Raw genomic sequence first — 17274 nt, forward strand, 5'->3', positions numbered from 1 at the left:
TTGATAGCTTTACTGATGTCTGTTTAATTTTTAGGCCAAGTCCTGTTCACCATGTGGCAGCATCAAGAACTGAGGGACGTTTACAAAAAGCACGGATGGAAGGAGCAAGATTTCGTCACGAAAACGGTGGCAGCACGGAATTCAGGGCCTAATTCACCCAATAACGCCAATAGGTAAACACTGTTGATCGACCACCATTCAATTTGCTGCATTTTCAGTTAGTTTTTACCTTGCCAATCTACGTTAACCTTGCTCCAACATTAACCCTTTGCACTCCTATGTCGAGTGTGGCATCACATTTCTCTTGGATCTTATAAATAATTCAGATAAATAGATTGGTTAAATATATATATGTTTATTTATTCGCTATTTATAATAAATGAAAAATGTATTTGTCACATACTTCGCACTGTTACAATACATTTTACTGAGAACCCTTATCTTGATATATTTTTTGTAAATTAAGGAGTCGGTAGGTAAAAGAAATTGAGGAGTGCAAAGGGTTAACCTTGCTAAGCTTTTATGTAAGGTTCTATTTGGTTAAACATACTAATTAGGTTAAGTCGATTGGCAAGTTGGTTAAGTTCTTAAAACCGGATCGTTTTATTTCCTGTCCTTTTCTGTTCCGGACTCTGCAGTTTCTATTTAAGTACCCGCTTCGTTTCTACTCAGTTCAGTAATTTCAAGCAGAGTCCCGAATTTTGAACGTCCCGAACGCCCCGACCCTCACGTTGAACCGTAGCTATGATTGCAGCACACTGAACCGACCCATGGCGAGCCAGGGAAGCACCAGATACGAGGATCGAACGATTCAAAGGGCGAACATGAATTCGAACAACGTTGGCCGACCGACTATCTATCAGCCAGTAAGTAACAACAACTAAATGCGCTGTTGGCCGACACTCCCAAATAGAGCGTACCATTCAGGTGAAGTGTAAGTTCAGAACAGTCGAGTTCGTTTCATTCGCAGTTACCAAGATTTAGTTTTCGGTCCACATGTGTCTCGTTGAACGCAATGCAGCAGAGGTTTCGCTCGAACTGAGTCTTCCTTTCCATCTTAACTCTTTGCACTCTGCAAAAGCAACTTGCTGTTGCTGCACTGATTGCTGTAGTAAATTTGGAAGATTGAATGGTGGATCTTTATCGGACCTCCAACTTAGAACTTTTAAAACCTAATATGTGAGATAGTACAAGTTATAATGTAAATCATGAGTTCATTTGAGAAGGGCCTGGATCATAGACTGCAGATTAAAGCGACTGTTGTTTCCCAAGGACGTGTCACGTCACGAGATCACAGAGTCATCTCACAACATGGCCTAGGGTCAGTAAAATGTTATCTTCCGAAACTTTTACGAATTAAAGCCTGACGATATTAACATGTGGCACAAGATGACCTTGAACAAAGAGTAATTGCGACATAACACGTCCAATAAACAAGAGTGTAAAGGGTTGACGTAACGAGAGCTAAACTCGATGTATCAAAACAAGATTAACGTAGAACAGATTAAATTAGTTGCTCTCTTAGTTCTTTCTGTTAACACTTCTATATTTATATACCGAGATGCTTGGCAAGGATACACGCGTGTATGCATGGAGTACATTAATCGCAGGACATTTTATTTATGCTATTTATCTGCTTGCATCAGGATCGAAATGGTGACATTTCAAGCAAGCGTCGAATGGAGCGTTGAGAGGAAGTTGAGTGACGAGAGGTGAATACATAGTTGTGATACGGCGGAGGAGAGAGTAGTTGATTAACACGTTGACTGTCACATTGAAGATGCTTTTACTATGTTGTCGTCATCGATATTATTCGTTATGAGGTATACAAGGTGGTCTATTAAAAATATCACGAATTAGTTTCAGAGTACTGACTTATCATTTGACTCTTATCAATTGACTCATTTCCACTGACTCAAATTGACTTATTCATTTAATGGCTAGTTCATTTGCTGACACTTTCATGGTAGTCAACGTGTTAACGAACATTTAACATAGATGTATAAACTAAGTCAATTAACGAGTACCAATTATAACGAGTTCCACACTATGTGGAGCAGCATATTCGCTAGAGTACAGTATTAACCTGTAGATCACGCGGCCACGCGTCAGTCCATGGAATTTATCACGTATCTAGCATTTTTACATAATATCTTATAACAACACGCGTCTCGAGGAAAATGTACATCCAAATAAACTTCACGATGTAGATCTTCATCCGACGCGATAGTTTCCTCTTAATTTACTGGCTTTTGATAGAAGGTAACACATTTCGCTTGAGTCTTCGCATAAGAGATTACCGGACCAAATATTCGACGTTTTTACGATTAGGGAGCGCCAGCCAGGGAATCGTCAGAGCACCGTCTTTCAAAATTCGACCTTTGGTCAACGAAAACGCACAAACTCGAAGGCTGATCGCTGCCTAATCTCGTACCAATTTGCGACTGTACAAAGTTGCCTCAGTTCCCAGTCTTAGGTTCCTAAGATCTTTCAGGTTCTCCTAATGACTTCCATTCAAGGCCTTTAGGCCTCCCTTCCTTAACCGAGTATACGTTTAGACTTAATTTCGACTCGTTGATCCAAGTAAAGAGAGTCTATGGAGAGTAATAGAACGTTGAATGAAACCGTAGGGATTCGGTTCATCAGCAGGGTACAGCACAAAATAGTGGTAGGATTGGAAAGTTCTTTTAGTGACAGAGGAATTGTTACTTTTCGTTTTTGTACACGTACATTCATACATTTATGAAACTTTTATCGTACTAAAGAAGCTAGACGCACCTCGAAGCATGGTTTATAGTGACACGTTGACTATTGCACGAACTTATTTATAATCTATTTATATCCAAATTAATCGAGCATAATAAAAGAGTATCTGACAGTATCTTACATTTCTTGGCTTTTCACCTATGAGCTCCTATATTCAAGGTACCTGAGAAGTTGACAGAGGTTGACAAAAGGACCCTAAGTAAAACTGTAACTCCCCTAAGTGGTTGAAAAAGCGAGACGCGAAATAGCCCTGAAAACGCGAGGAGCAGGTGTCGACCGGGCCCATTTCCCTGCGCCCTGCAGCACAGCCCGCCCCTCCCCTCATCCACCCCCGGCAAAGAGCCAGGGCCTTAATTAACCGTTGGCTTGTGTGTGTGTTGCAGCAACCGAAACCCGGTGAGCCGCTCTACGCGCAAGTTAACTTGGAGAAGAAAAAGAAGCGGCAGTATGAGCTGGGGGTGGGCCAGGGCCAGGGTCAGGGCCCGGTGGGTCCTGGAGTAGGCGTGGCGGCCGGTGCGCCCACCGGCCAATGGGTGGCCGACGGAGTGGTGGGTGTCCCTGACGGTTCAGCGAGCACCGCGACGGTGAACGTGCCACCGAACTCGACGGCTGCCTCCGCCGGTGATTCCTGGGTATAACAGGGTGTTCAGCGTCCGACGGGAGCCCGGCAACCTGCTGTCCTGAGCCTAGATTCGCGTTACCAGCGACAGATGGGGACTCTGGTGCACGGGAACTCGGTGTCTGAAAGCGTCGTCTCGCCGAGTTCAGCGTAGAACTCTGGATACGGAAGACTGGATAGGGCATTTAAGAGGCGAACACGTGGCAAGGTCCCTCTAAGAGATAGGAAGATTGGTCCGTTCCCTGAGCAAGGGACTTCGAAGATAGGGCATTGGTGATCGAGGGAAGAAGACTGAGGACAAGAAGGGTATAGAGGTGTATAGACTTCCTTGGAACATTGAATCCGCACCCCACGTTTTTTTCAATGTATAGTAGGTGGAAAGCGACTTGTCCGACCACATCCGCAGCAGTAGTCGCACTAATGGCTCTAAACCTTCATTGCACAATTCTAAATTAATACATACAATATATGTATATGTATACATACATGTGTACGCAGGCGGTGACCGCAAAAGTACTACTAAGAATAAGTAGACGGTATTAATAATAATATTATTATTATTAATGAATATAGAACACGGTGCTCGCATCGTGGCTATAAATACACAGGAGGGTATAAGCGAATGAATATATAAATATATTATATAGACATACATTCTACACACGTACACACACCGACACACGCGTACGTATCGATTACTACATTATTGTATTATGTAAACTTCTGAGGCTGTGGGTGTGGCATGTTACGAGGATGCCGAACAATTAGCGAGCTGCACTTTGTTTCTTCCGGTTCTGAAATCGTTTCACGAACGAAACACGGAGAGAGAGTGATTGTATGTGTTCACGCGTTTGTATGCATGGTTTCTTTCGTCTGCTTGCCCCGTGAAGCTGTCCACTCGCGAAACAAGCACTTTGCGTCTCGTTCTTGTTCTCGAGCGACTAAATGAACAGATATATTGCCGGGGGACCACGCGGTGGCCCTCCGCACGTTATTACGATTTTTCTTCTTCTTGTATCGCGCGAGACCAAGCTATAGGAAGAATGAAAGGACAGAATGTGATGTTTCAATGTTATCGAACGTTTGACAGAGATATGACTATTGATAGCCGATATACATATTATATATATATAGATATATATACATATATATTATATATATACAAATAAATATATCCTTGTTCTATTTCTTAAAAATAATATTATTACGACAGTTGAATCGAGTGTGCGAGTGATTTAGCCACGTGAAAGTATAACACCGCTATCAAGCGTTTCTTTCCATTCATTCGATATGTAGGCTGTCTCAAAATCCGCGTGAAAACGGATCAGGCCTGCCTGAGAGACGTTTCGAAAACCTTCCGTCTTCACGCGAACACGTAGTTTCCAAATATGTGGTTCCCATTCGTTTGATCCCATGTACTCGTCAAAAATTTGAGACTATCCTCTGTTTACAACTTTATCTGGGTTAACTATTTAAGATTGAATGTTTCTATGAAAATTCTTTTTACAAGCTATAGTTGTTACAAGGTTATTGTCCTAGCGATCTCGAACGTGAGACGATCTCAAATTTTTGATTGATAGCGAATGGTGCGCACGATCGCTCGATCTCGTCGATCGTGTCAACCGGTCCAAACGTTCACGATATCTCCTTTTCTCTCCTAGCTGTCCCCAGTTTTGTATATACTCCTCTTAAGGCGACTATCGTTCTTCGAGCGACGAGATCGGAGAAACAAAGATCGTCGACGCGCCACTCGTTACTCTGCCAGGTGTATGCGATTTCTATTGTAAGACGACGAACACTGTGACAGTGTAACATCGCGGAATTTCGGCGGAAAGCGAGGTCTCTCCGCGCGAGACATCTTCGAGCTTATCGAGACTGTAAAACGAAAACCTCTTAGAGAGGACTTTGGACCATTCCGCTCGAGCGAGCTGCACGCGACTCGTGTCAATCTGTAATTTAGAAGATAATGGTACGAATCAAAATTTAGGCAACGTAGTGCATTTAGACTAGAAAACTTTGTGCAGACTTCCCAAGTAATCCCGCAAAATTCACTTCTAAAAATCTTTCTGATTCCACAAATTCTCTTATAGAGGCAATAAGAAGGCAATATAATTACAATAAACGGGTAACATGCTCACAGTTAAATATAAGTACGAAGTTTAGGGAAAGTATTTTGTGGAATTACTTCTCTGTAACTGCGCAAAGTTTCGACCCGATCAGATTTCAAGCATTTAACGTAGATCATAGATTCGCGAAATTCTCAGCGTTGACACGAGTCGCGCACGGAAAATCCTCGTGTTCACGACACGAACGAACCGACATTTTGATATCCGCTTTATATCGTTTCCGTGTAACAGCGTTTCTAATTTTCTACGAGGATTAAGACGACAAAAGAAAAATCGGTGGAGGGAGACGCGACGATTTTCTAAAATCCTGGAGGCTGACAAATTTCGTGTAGATCGAAACTGTGCCGAGGAAATTGTTTATATTCAGGTGGAGAAATTAATACTTTGTAATTTGTGGAGGATTTGAGGATTTGAAGGATTCGAGGACTCGAAGTTTCACTGTAGGCGTTCGTAATAGGCGCCACACGAGGAGTGCCGATCGTTCCCGAGCGGAGCCGAACGTCGCCACAGCCGTACTCCGCACGCGAACGAAGTTATATCAGTTTCCTTTGACGATTTAATACTTTTATAAGCAACAAACAGTAATTTTTAATAACTACAAATGATTTGTCTTGGCAATAGTCTGTAAATATGTAAAAAATTTCGATCGCAAAAAAAGAAAATTCAAAGAATTAAAGTACCGATTTCATCCTAGTCCTAAGAGAGACGTCTGACGTCTTTAACGTTTCTCTGACATAAAAAGTACAATTCGATCCTCCAATCCGATTTCCTCGGCACAGTGCAGTTGTACCCTGATGCCTCGTGAACAAAGGATAACCCGTTTCACCTGTTACAGGGTGTCTTATTTCTTATTCGAATTAATTATTGAACCGTTGCTATGGCGTAATCGAGTCTATAATTTACAAGCATACCATATGGGCTCTGATTACAGTTCTGAATCAATTATTCGTATAGGGGGATTAACCCCGTAAAAGGGTCGTAATTACGTTGACGTAATTGTAACATATTTATGTTTCGGACACCCTGCGTACAAAGAAGAGTCTGTATAAACGAGCTGTTGTAGTCTCACGAGGCTCGTTCGATCAAGCGAAGCGTATTCGTCTTCCAGGGACCTTTGCAATTTTATTTTACGTCGGCAGCTACCGCAATGCAATTGCGTTTCTTTAACGAGCTTATTTAAATTTTATGTATTATTAAAATTCTTATTTTGTATTATTAAAATTCTGAGTCAAGTCGGGACGATTTATCGTCGGTCTTTTGTTTAAGGCTTCGCCTGAATCGAACGCGAATTTGATGCTCAAAGAGGTCGATCCTTTCGGTTTGGTTATGTTCGGAACTTTGTAGAATCGTTTAACGAAGGGTCGATCGAGACGATTCTCGTCAGCCTCGAACTTTTCTAACTGTCGCGTTTTACTAGCGATTTTTAAACCGTTTTTTACACGTTTTGTCGCCGGCCTAAGGAGCTGTCTACCAACGACGAATTGAACTCGATGTTCAGGAATTTTAAGAAGGTTCGTTTTGAAGCAACAAAAATCTTTCATAATCACTTGATACCAGTAGATGAATTTTACAGAAGTTGACTTTTTTAAATTTTGGGGGTTAAAACACGAGGTTAATTCGATGATGCGAGTGCGTAGTAACGTCCAAGGGGTTCGCACCGAATTAGTTCGACCAACTTTTTTACGAAGAGTACAATCGAGTTCAATATCCGTGCTATCGATCGTAAAATCACGAGTTCACCCCTTCACCGCGATCATCGATCACTCGAGAAGACTGATAGCGTAGCCCGAGTGATTCCATCAGATCATGAACAGAGGAAACAGCGAGAAACGAACGAATAACGAAAGTAAACGAAGATTCTTCGAGGTACGTATAACCTTCGATGGCCGAAGAGGAAATAAACAGAAGACACAGAAGATAGAAGAAAAAAAAAAAATGGAAATTTCATCTCTTCTCATATTATATAGAACACGTGGCTCATACACACAACATACACACACACGTATACACCAAGAGTGTCACGAGTATATAGAAAAGAACAAAAAAAAGATAGCAGTGCTGCAAGTACACGTATTTAAGGAAAAATACAAGAAAATTTAAACGAGCATTAAAAGTAAGCATGGATGTGCATTTTAGATGTATTAGAGGAGTTTCACCACGCATTTAGCATTAATTGTAACATGTAGCTCCGACGCGGGGGTGAGAAGGGGATGATCCTGGTTTTTTATTTAGAAACTTATTGTTTTTTAAATTTAGAAAATTATTCTGTAATTTCTTTTGCAATTTTTGTATTTAAAAAAAATTGTCAAGTTTCGTGATGATTCAAGTTTCTGGATGATTCAAGTTTCTTGATGATTCAAGTTTCTGGATGATTCAAGTTTCTGGATGATTCAAGTTTCTTGATGATTCAAGTTTCTTGGTAATTCAAGTTTCTTGGTAATTCGAATTTCTTGGTAATTCGAGTTTCTTGGTAATTCAAGTTTCTTGACAATTCAAGTTTCTTGACAATTCAAGTATCTTGGTAATTCAAGTTTCTTGATAATCCAAGTTGCTTGATAATTCAAGATTCTTGATAATTCAAGTTTCTTGGTAATTCAAGTTCCTTGGTAATTCGAATTTCTTGGTAATTCAAGTTTCTTGGTAATTCAAGTTCCTTGGTAATTCGAATTTCTTGGTAATTCAAGTTTCTTGGTAATTCGAGTTTCGTGGTAATTCAAGTTTCTTAATAATCCAAGTTGCTTGATAATTCAAGATTCTTGATAATTCAAGTTTCTTGGTAATTCAAGTTCCTTGGTAATTCGAATTTCTTGGTAATTCAAGTTTCTTGACAATTCAAGTTTCTTGACAATTCAAGTATCTTGGTAATTCAAGTTTCTTGATAATCCAAGTTGCTTGATAATTCAAGATTCTTGATAATTCAAGTTTCTTGGTAATTCAAGTTCCTTGGTAATTCGAATTTCTTGGTAATTCAAGTTTCTTGGTAATTCAAGTTCCTTGGTAATTCGAATTTCTTGGTAATTCAAGTTTCTTGGTAATTCGAGTTTCGTGGTAATTCAAGTTTCTTAATAATCCAAGTTGCTTGATAATTCAAGATTCTTGATAATTCAAGTTTCTTGGTAATTCAAGTTCCTTGGTAATTCGAATTTCTTGGTAATTCAAGTTTCTTGGTAATTCAAGTTTCTTGATAATTCAAGTATCTTGGTAATTCAAGTTTCTTGATAATCCAAGTTGCTTGATAATTCAAGATTCTTGATAATTCAAGTTTCTTGGTAATTCAAGTTCCTTGGTAATTCGAATTTCTTGGTAATTCAAGTTTCTTGGTAATTCGAGTTTCTTGATAATCCAAGTTGCTTGATAATTCAAGATTCTTGATAATTCAAGTTTCTTGGTAATTCAAGTTCCTTGGTAATTCGAATTTCTTGGTAATTCAAGTTTCTTGGTAATTCGAGTTTCGTGGTAATTCAAGTTTCTTGACAATTCAAGTTTTTTGATAATTTAAGTTTCTTGGTAATTCAAGTTTCTTGATAATCCAAGTTTCTTGATAATTCAAGTCTCTTGGTAATTCAAGTTCCTTGATAATCCAAGTTGCTTGTCAATTCGAGTTTCTTAGTAATTCAAGTTTCTTGATAATCCAAGTTTCTTATCAATTCAAGTTTCTTGATAATTCAAGTCTCTTGGTAATTCAAGTTTCTTGATAATTTAAGTTTCTTGATAATTCAAGTTCTTTTTCAATTCAAGTTTCTTGTCAATTCAAGTTTTTTTGTCAATTCAAGTTTCTTGTCAATTCAAGTTCTTTTTCAGATCAAGTTTCTTTTCAACTCAAGTTTCTTTTCAAATCAAGTGTCTTTTCAAATCAATTTTCTTGACAATTTAAGTTTCTCCAAGAAACTTTACCATTTGATAAAATTCGAAGAAAGATGTATTTGTTAATAATTTAAAAATTGCAATTTGTTTTTGTGATTCAATTATTATTTAATAATTGATATTAAAGAGTATTTAGGATCATCCTCAGCTTCTTTTCCCTCCAGAGAACACGGCGGGGATAAATATTATCATCGTCATTCGATCATTCTCATCATCATCGTCGTTTTTTTATTTAACTCAGTGTACGTGTTTTTTCACACGAGACATTGTGCGAAGTAGGTATTAATATAATAACGCAACGTGTAATTTTGTTAAGAAAGTGAAACGAAGAGGATGAACGCATATTGTCATTATTTTATTGACGTCGTATTATTTATATCCGGAGGAGTACCACGTATATACAATAATTATTAATGATAAACGATCGACTAGTGTATTTCGAACCCGACTGACAACAATTAAAGAATTTAATTGCGCTGAACACAGCGTGTGTGTACCACTTTATTTTCAACCCTCCCTGTTCTACAAAATTTTTATTTTAAGGGAAGGTGTTAGAGCTGTTTTTATTTATTGATATTTTTGTTCTTTATTTTTATTATATTTTTATACTTGTTTTTGCAATATTTTTGTCATTTATTTTTACTATATTTTTGTTGTTTATTTTTGCAATATTTTTGTTCTTTGTTTTTGCAATATTTTTGTTCTTTGTTTTTCCAATATTTTTGTTATTTATTTTTACTATATTTTTATTCTTGTTTTTACAATATTTTTGTTATTTATTTTTACTATATTTTTGTCTTCTATTTTTGCAATATTTTTATTCTTTATTTTTACTATATTTTTATTCTTGTTTTTACAATATTTTTGTTATTTATTTTTACTATATTTTTGTCTTCTATTTTTGCAATATTTTTATTCTTTATTTTTACTATATTTTTATTCTTGTTTTTGCAATGTTTTTGTTATTTATTTTTACTATATTTTTGTTCTTTAGTTTCACAATATTTTTGTTCTTAATTTTTACAATATTTTTGTTCTTTATTTTTATTATATTTTTGTCTCCTATTTTTACAATATTTATCTTCTGCATTTTTATCCATATTCTCGTCTTTTATTTTTACTACATTTTTGTCTTCTATTTTCACAATATTTTTATCCTTTATTTTCATGATATTTTCGCTCCAGCTCTTCCTACATTGCCTCTCCGCCATTTTATTCCGAATATCGTAGAAGAAAAAAATATATCGAATTCGCATCGGATAATTGTTAACGAAGAAATAGATTGCGAGGTAGATTGTCAATTTGCAATCGTAAAACGCGAACCCCTTCTGGCAATCGAAACCCTTTCTATTTTTGCAATTGTCGTTTTCCCTCAACTTCAAAAATAGTTGAAATTACAGAAAGGTTTATCTTGTTTCTACACCGAACTTGTTTATATCTTTTCTATTTAAAAAATAATGGGACAATATCGTATATGATTTGAACACGCAGTACGATGAAAGTTTTCTAAATATTTTCAATCGATTTTTGGCGGAAATTCACGGGAGATTGATCGATTCATCGTGGAAATGAAACGCGTTAAAGAAATGGGAACGCTCGATAACGGTTGCCTCGATGATTGTATTTTAACAAGAAAATCCTCACGGCTCAATGAACACCACCACCTGCTCCGTGTGATAAGAAAGTCGACAGCATCCACTCGACCGCCGGTTTAACGCGGGTCATACTCCCTTTTTCCAATTTATGCTCCTGCTAAATGGAAATCGTCGAAAAAATGGCCGAACAAAAACAACGCATATTTTTAATATCCCAAAACTCTTCAAAAATTATTTTCAAATGACACGAAATCAAATTGAATAATTTATTTTTTGAATAACGAGGTTATATAAAATGTTTGGGGGAAGAGTTCACCCAGGAAGAAAATTAAATAAAATTTTAGTAGACAAATTTACTATTAATTTTAAAAATTAATTAGAATTATGGAAGTCAAGAGATGTGACCAGTTTCGAATATAGTGTTTGTATTATTTTTTAATGGAAGGTGAAATTAAAGGGGTGGTCACTGAAGAGTTTAAAAGATGACATTAATGACCTTTATCGACAACGATTGAAATTCCCTGGAAAGAGGGAATTGCTTCGACCCCAGTTCCCACAAATTTCATTTCAATCAATCGCGATACCAGCTTCTTGTTCATTTCACACCCCTGTGCTCGCATCATCCCCACGCGCGAGGGTCCTTTGGCGTAGTGGAACCTCGTGAAAGGATTCTGCCGCAGTTCAACGTCGACCATAACCACTGTCACTCCTGATGGCCGTACTTTAAGAACAAACACCTCGACATATTTACTCAAACATCCTCAGGGTGCTGTATACTAAATCTCAAATCGACGACAGCATAATCTGTCAGTGATTAAAATTCATAACCCTCGAGGTAACTTGAGGTCTAGAACCTTAAAGTCTGCAGTGAATCAAACTTATAGTCCTTCATATAACTTGAGGTCTAAGGACCTTCAAAGTCAGCAGTGATTAAAATTGAAAGTCTTTGAGGTAACTTGAGGTCCAAGGACCTTAAAGTTTACAGTGAATCAAACTTACAGTCGTTCATATAACTTGAGGTCTAAGGTCCTTCAAAGTCAGCAGTGATTAAAATTGAAAGTCTCTGAGGTAACTTGAGGTCCAAGGACCTTAAAGTCTGCAGTGAATCAAACTTATAGTCCTTCATATAATTTGAGGTCTAAGGACCTTCAAAGTCAGCAGTGATTAAAATTGAAAGTCTTTGAGGTAACTTGAGGTCCAAGGACCTTAAAGTCCATAGTGAATCAAACTTACAGTCGTTCATATAACTTGAGGTCTAAGGATCTTCAAAGTCAGCAGTGATTAAAATTGAAAGTCTTTGAGGTAACTTGAGGTCCAAGGACCTTAAAGTCTGTAGTGAATCAAACTTATAGTCCTTCATATAACTTGAGGTCTAAGGAGCTTCAAAGTCAGCAGTGATTAAAATTGAAAGTCTTTGAGGTAACTTGAGGTCCAAGGACCTTAAAGTCCATAGTGAATCAAACTTACAGTCGTTCATATAACTTGAGGTCTAAGGATCTTCAAAGTCAGCAGTGATTAAAATTGAAAGTCTTTGAGGTAACTTGAGGTCCAAGGACCTTAAAGTCTGTAGTGAATCAAACTTATAGTCCTTCATATAACTTGAGGTCTAAGGAGCTTCAAAGTCAGCAGTGATTAAAATTGAAAATCTTTGAGGTAACTTGAGGTCCAAGGACCTTAAAGTTTGCAGTGAATCAAACTTACAGTCGTTCATATAACTTGAGGTCTAAGGACCTTCAAAGTCAGCAGTGATTAAAATTGACAGTCTTTGAGGTAACTTGAGGTCCAAGGACCTTAAAGTCTGCAGTGAATCAAACTTACAATCCTTCAGATAAGTTGAGGTCCAAATTTGAAAGTCTGCAGTGATGCAATTTACGGTCCTCCAGATAACTTGGGGTCCAAGAAGGATTTAGTCCACAGTGATTAAAATTGAAAATCTTTGAGGTAACTTGAGGTCCAAGGATCACCAAGTCCGCAGTAAGTAAAGTATATAATCCTTGAGATAACTTGAGATCCACAAGAACCTAAAGTCTACAGTGATTAGAATTGTCAACCCTCCAAATAACTTGAGGTCCAAGGTCCTCAAAATTCGCAGTGATTAAAATATATAATCCTTCAGATAACTTGAGGTCCACAAGAGCTCAAAAGTCCGCAGTGATTAAACTTGACAACCCTCCAAATAACTTAAGGTCCAAATCTGAAACACCAATTCCTTGAGTTCCGAAGACCAAGTCTTGAGTGGTTAACAATTTGATGTCATGACGGACATAAACAGCAACAAGCTGTCAGACTCCTCCAAAAAGAGTCTAGAGCTCGCAAGGAAGGAATTGCGTTCGCTGTTGAATAAAATCGAAGGAGCACGACTACCAAGCAGATCACTGAAACTGCTCCACGCTTATTCCTTGCTGAAACCCCGTAGCTCCAAGGTTCACAGGACACACCTGTGGATCCTACTGATTCCTGCCTGGATTCTGGGACAATTTTTGTGGAACTATGGACTATCGATTCGCTACGACAAGGTGAGAATCTGATCTCAATCTCTTTTTAGTGAATACCGTTCTGTCATTCTTAATTTTTAATGGCATTTCTAATTTCCTGTGTTATTCACATTTTTATTCAATTTGTGTGTAGTAAATATATTTAAATCGCCCGGAGACATAAATTAGAGCTCAATAATATTTGATGAGTCTTCATATAAATATATCTAAATAGTTAATCGATAAAATGTTTAAGTGTCTGGCAGAGTTTCCCTCGTTCACGCAGAACATTTTCCGGCCGGCCGAGGATTGTTCGATTTGCCAGGATGTTCAACAGGTTGACAGGATATCCAATGTGGATCCTGCCACATTCGAGGAACGGTATTTTCCTAATCTGCAATTTGTATGATCTTAACATTAATTCTTTGCACTTTGTCATGTCTCTACATTTCTCTTTGACTTTCCATAAATATACTTGGACCTTAAATAAATAAATTGCCTCCACATATTTTATAATAAACGAAAAATGTCACATACTCCACACTGTAGCACACATCTGAGAACCACTGCCTTGATCCATTTTATAAATTAAAGAGTTGCTCGGTAAAAATTAACTGCAAAACAAAATTGAGTGCAAAGAGAATTATAATGCATTAAATTTTCCATAAAAACCGAGTTGCTTTTCAACAGCTACGCCTACAGCGGTCGCCCAGTGGTGGTCACCGACGCAACCCAGAACTGGACAGCCCCGAGCGTGTTCTCTTTCCCCTTCTTTAAATCCCTGTACGAAGGCGAGGACGCGAATTGCCAATTTTTCCCGTACAAAACGGAGTTCAAGAACCTGCAGGAGGTTTTCAACATGAGTGCCAGTCGCTCTCTCCTGGAAAAGGGCACTAAACCGTGGTACGTGGGCTGGTAAGTGATTTCTCAGAATTATTTGGGACAGTGTTTCGAAATTGTGGCGCTCCGGAAGTAGGTGCCCGTGAAGTTGCAGTTTCGAGGCTTCGATAACTGCCCTAAAGCTCACACGTATGCACACAATCCGGCTAACGAGCTTAACTGTACTCATCTCGTGAATTACCTAGAAACAGTTTTTATTCGATGTTAAGGAATTTTGATTTTTAGGAGCAACTGTGACGATGAGATAGGGAATATTTTGAGGAAACACTACCGGAAGCCTTATTTTCTGCCTGACACCGCCGAAAGCGAGAGGACCGACTGGATTTTCATGGGCAGCCACGGTTATGGAGCTCCTATGCACGTAAGCCTTGCATTATCAAGCTGGTACTTATCGAGCCTCCTCTATTGTACGAACTATTCCAGGTGGACAATGTGGAGCATCCCTCCTGGCAGGCTCAGATCAAAGGAGAGAAGCTGTGGATCTTGGAACCGCCTAGGGAATGCCACTACACGTGCAGGAGGTTGGAGGTCGTGGTACACCCTGGCGACATAAGTAAGTTTCCGAATAATCGAATTTGGAGATCCTCAATTTGATGTGTTGAACAGTTGTCCTGGACACGAACCGCTGGTACCATCAGACGGAGATCGTCTCAGACGAGATGAGCATCACTATAGGCGCGGAGTACGACTAACTTAACATCAACGGGACTTAGAAAAGTAATGCGACGACAAGCTTCATAAGGTGCAGAATATGATCAACTTAAAGTCAACGGGTCTTAGAAAAATAATGCAACGACAAGCTTCATAAGGTTGACCAAGCTTCGCCTAAAGCCTCCCTAAAGTCCCTAAAGTCTCCACAAGTTCAAGTTAACGTTAATGAAATTACTAATGTTATGAAATATGTAGCACATTCTATCCACTGTTGTACCTTTAAAACCCTGAGAAAATGAATAAAAATATATTTTGCCCAATCTGTGTAATTCGATCTGTGTCTTTGAAGAGGAATGTTTCCTGTCATCTGACATGATGGTTAGATATGTACGTAGCGGCACCTATAGATCGGTGTCCATCAGCATGATTTTAAACTCTGGTGCTCCACGTGCTCGATCATATGTGGCGCGTGTTCTACTTCAGGAAACCGAGGCATGGAAGGGGGGTGAAAGGTGGACAGGAACCCCCACGGTAGCCACCACCTGCCGCCAGGTGCGACTTGACGAGACATCTGCACGAGGGGCCCGTGCCGTTTTCTTTTCTGCGATTAACCTCCTCGAACTCACCCTCTCACGCTACCCTTACGTCTGGGACCTTAATTGGTCGAACCCTTACTCGATACATTCATAGTAAATTGATTAGGAATTATTTACCCAATGTCCGTAATATAGAGAAAAAGGTGGACAAAGATGGTAGGAAACCCTGTCTCGAGGGATGCATCGAAGGAGGCCCGAGGGCTTCCTGTTTCAACTTAATTACATTCTATCCGACGCACGAGCTAATCTGGAAAATCTCGTTAATTCTGAGAAATTCTTTTTGCCAGGCGAAATTAAAATACGTGGTTGAATCGATGAGGATGTCCTCTTTTTATTGTCATGAAATTAGCAAATGGGTAGTGTAACGACTAAGTCAATTTTAGACTTCAACTATTAATTTTGCTTTTCGTTAGGCACAATTTAACAGAGAAGTGATATGTGAATGGGTTCACATGTTCATAATCGTTGAAGAGGCATGAGGTGATTATAAAGTGATCCTGAACTTTGGGTTCCTAAAAAGAACTTAGCTCATGAGGTACATTTACCTCACATGTCACATGTGATTCACACATGTCTTTAGTGTTAATAGTTCATATGTGAACATATCATTAAAGAGGCATAAGTTCATTATAGAATGATGCTGAACACTTTGAGTTCCAAAAAAGAACTCAGCTCTTGAGGTACATTTACCTCACATGTCACATGTGATACATACATGTATTTAGTGTTAATAGTTCATATATGAATACATCATTAAAGAGGCATGAGTTCATTATAGAATGATGTTGAACACTTTGAGTTCCAAAAAAGAACTTAGCTCTAGAAGTACATTTACCTCACATATGACATGTGGTCGACACATGTGTATAATGTTAATAATTCATATGTGAATACATCATTAAAGAGTCATGAGTTGATTATAAAATGATGCTGAACACTTTGAGTTCCAAAAATGAACTTAGCTCTTGAGGTACATTTACCTCACATATGACATGTGGTCGACACATGTGTATAATGTTAATAATTCATATGTGAATACATCATTAAAGAGTCATGAGTTCATTATAAAATGATGCAGTACACTTTGGGTTCCCAAAAAAGAACATAGCTCTTGAGGTACATTTACCTCACATGTCACATGTGATTCACACATGTCTTCAGTGTTAATAGTTCATATGTGAATACATCATTAAAGAGGCATAAGTTCATTATAAAATGATCCAAAACACTTTGGGTACCCAAAAAGAATTTAGCTCTTGAGGTACATTTACCTCACATATGACATGTGATAGACATAAATTTTTATCAATCCCAATCCCAACAACTTGCAGTATGCACACATACCGTGATAAAGAATGAATAAAAGTTGCTACCATTTGTAGCAGGAATCCGTGAAAAATGGTGAACGAAAGGGAAAGTGTAAAGATAGACGCGTTGAAATCTGGTTGGTTCGATAAACCGATCGAACACCTGTGACTAGACGGTTCACGGCACAGTTTCGGAAAATTTGCAATGGCCGACGATATGGTCGCGCGCGCGCTGCCCGTTCGCCTGTTCTAACCAATACGCGCGTGTGTCCGAGCGTACGTACACGTTTCGACCCCCTCGCGCTCCAAGTCTCGCCGGTTTGCGGCTATGTACAAATTTCTCGTTAGGTACATATGGTTTCCCTGTTCGCGTCTC

At 38.6% G+C, this 17274-nt stretch overlaps 1 protein-coding gene across 18 annotated transcripts in view; it reads left to right on the top strand.

The window, feature by feature from the left end:
- p120ctn (adherens junction protein p120) overlaps nucleotides 1-15315 on the top strand; it is a 46421-nt gene extending 31106 nt beyond the window's left edge. For 11 of the 18 annotated variants that reach the window (XM_076536984.1, XM_076536983.1, XM_012290983.2 and 8 more), the window contains 7 exons: nucleotides 35-173; nucleotides 743-866; nucleotides 13701-13825; nucleotides 14135-14359; nucleotides 14570-14705; nucleotides 14768-14897; nucleotides 14951-15315. In XM_076536984.1, the coding sequence (XP_076393099.1) occupies nucleotides 35-173; nucleotides 743-866; nucleotides 13701-13825; nucleotides 14135-14359; nucleotides 14570-14705; nucleotides 14768-14897; nucleotides 14951-15036 (965 nt within the window). In that variant the 3' untranslated portion in view covers nucleotides 15037-15315. The other 7 variants (XM_012290984.2, XM_012290992.2, XM_012290993.2 and 4 more) reach the window with 7 other exon arrangements.
- The last annotated feature ends 1959 nt before the right edge of the window (nucleotides 15316-17274 follow it).

This window comes from Megachile rotundata, chromosome 11 (genome assembly GCF_050947335.1).
Source record: "Megachile rotundata isolate GNS110a chromosome 11, iyMegRotu1, whole genome shotgun sequence".
In the NCBI taxonomy this organism is placed as follows: domain Eukaryota; kingdom Metazoa; phylum Arthropoda; class Insecta; order Hymenoptera; family Megachilidae; genus Megachile; species Megachile rotundata.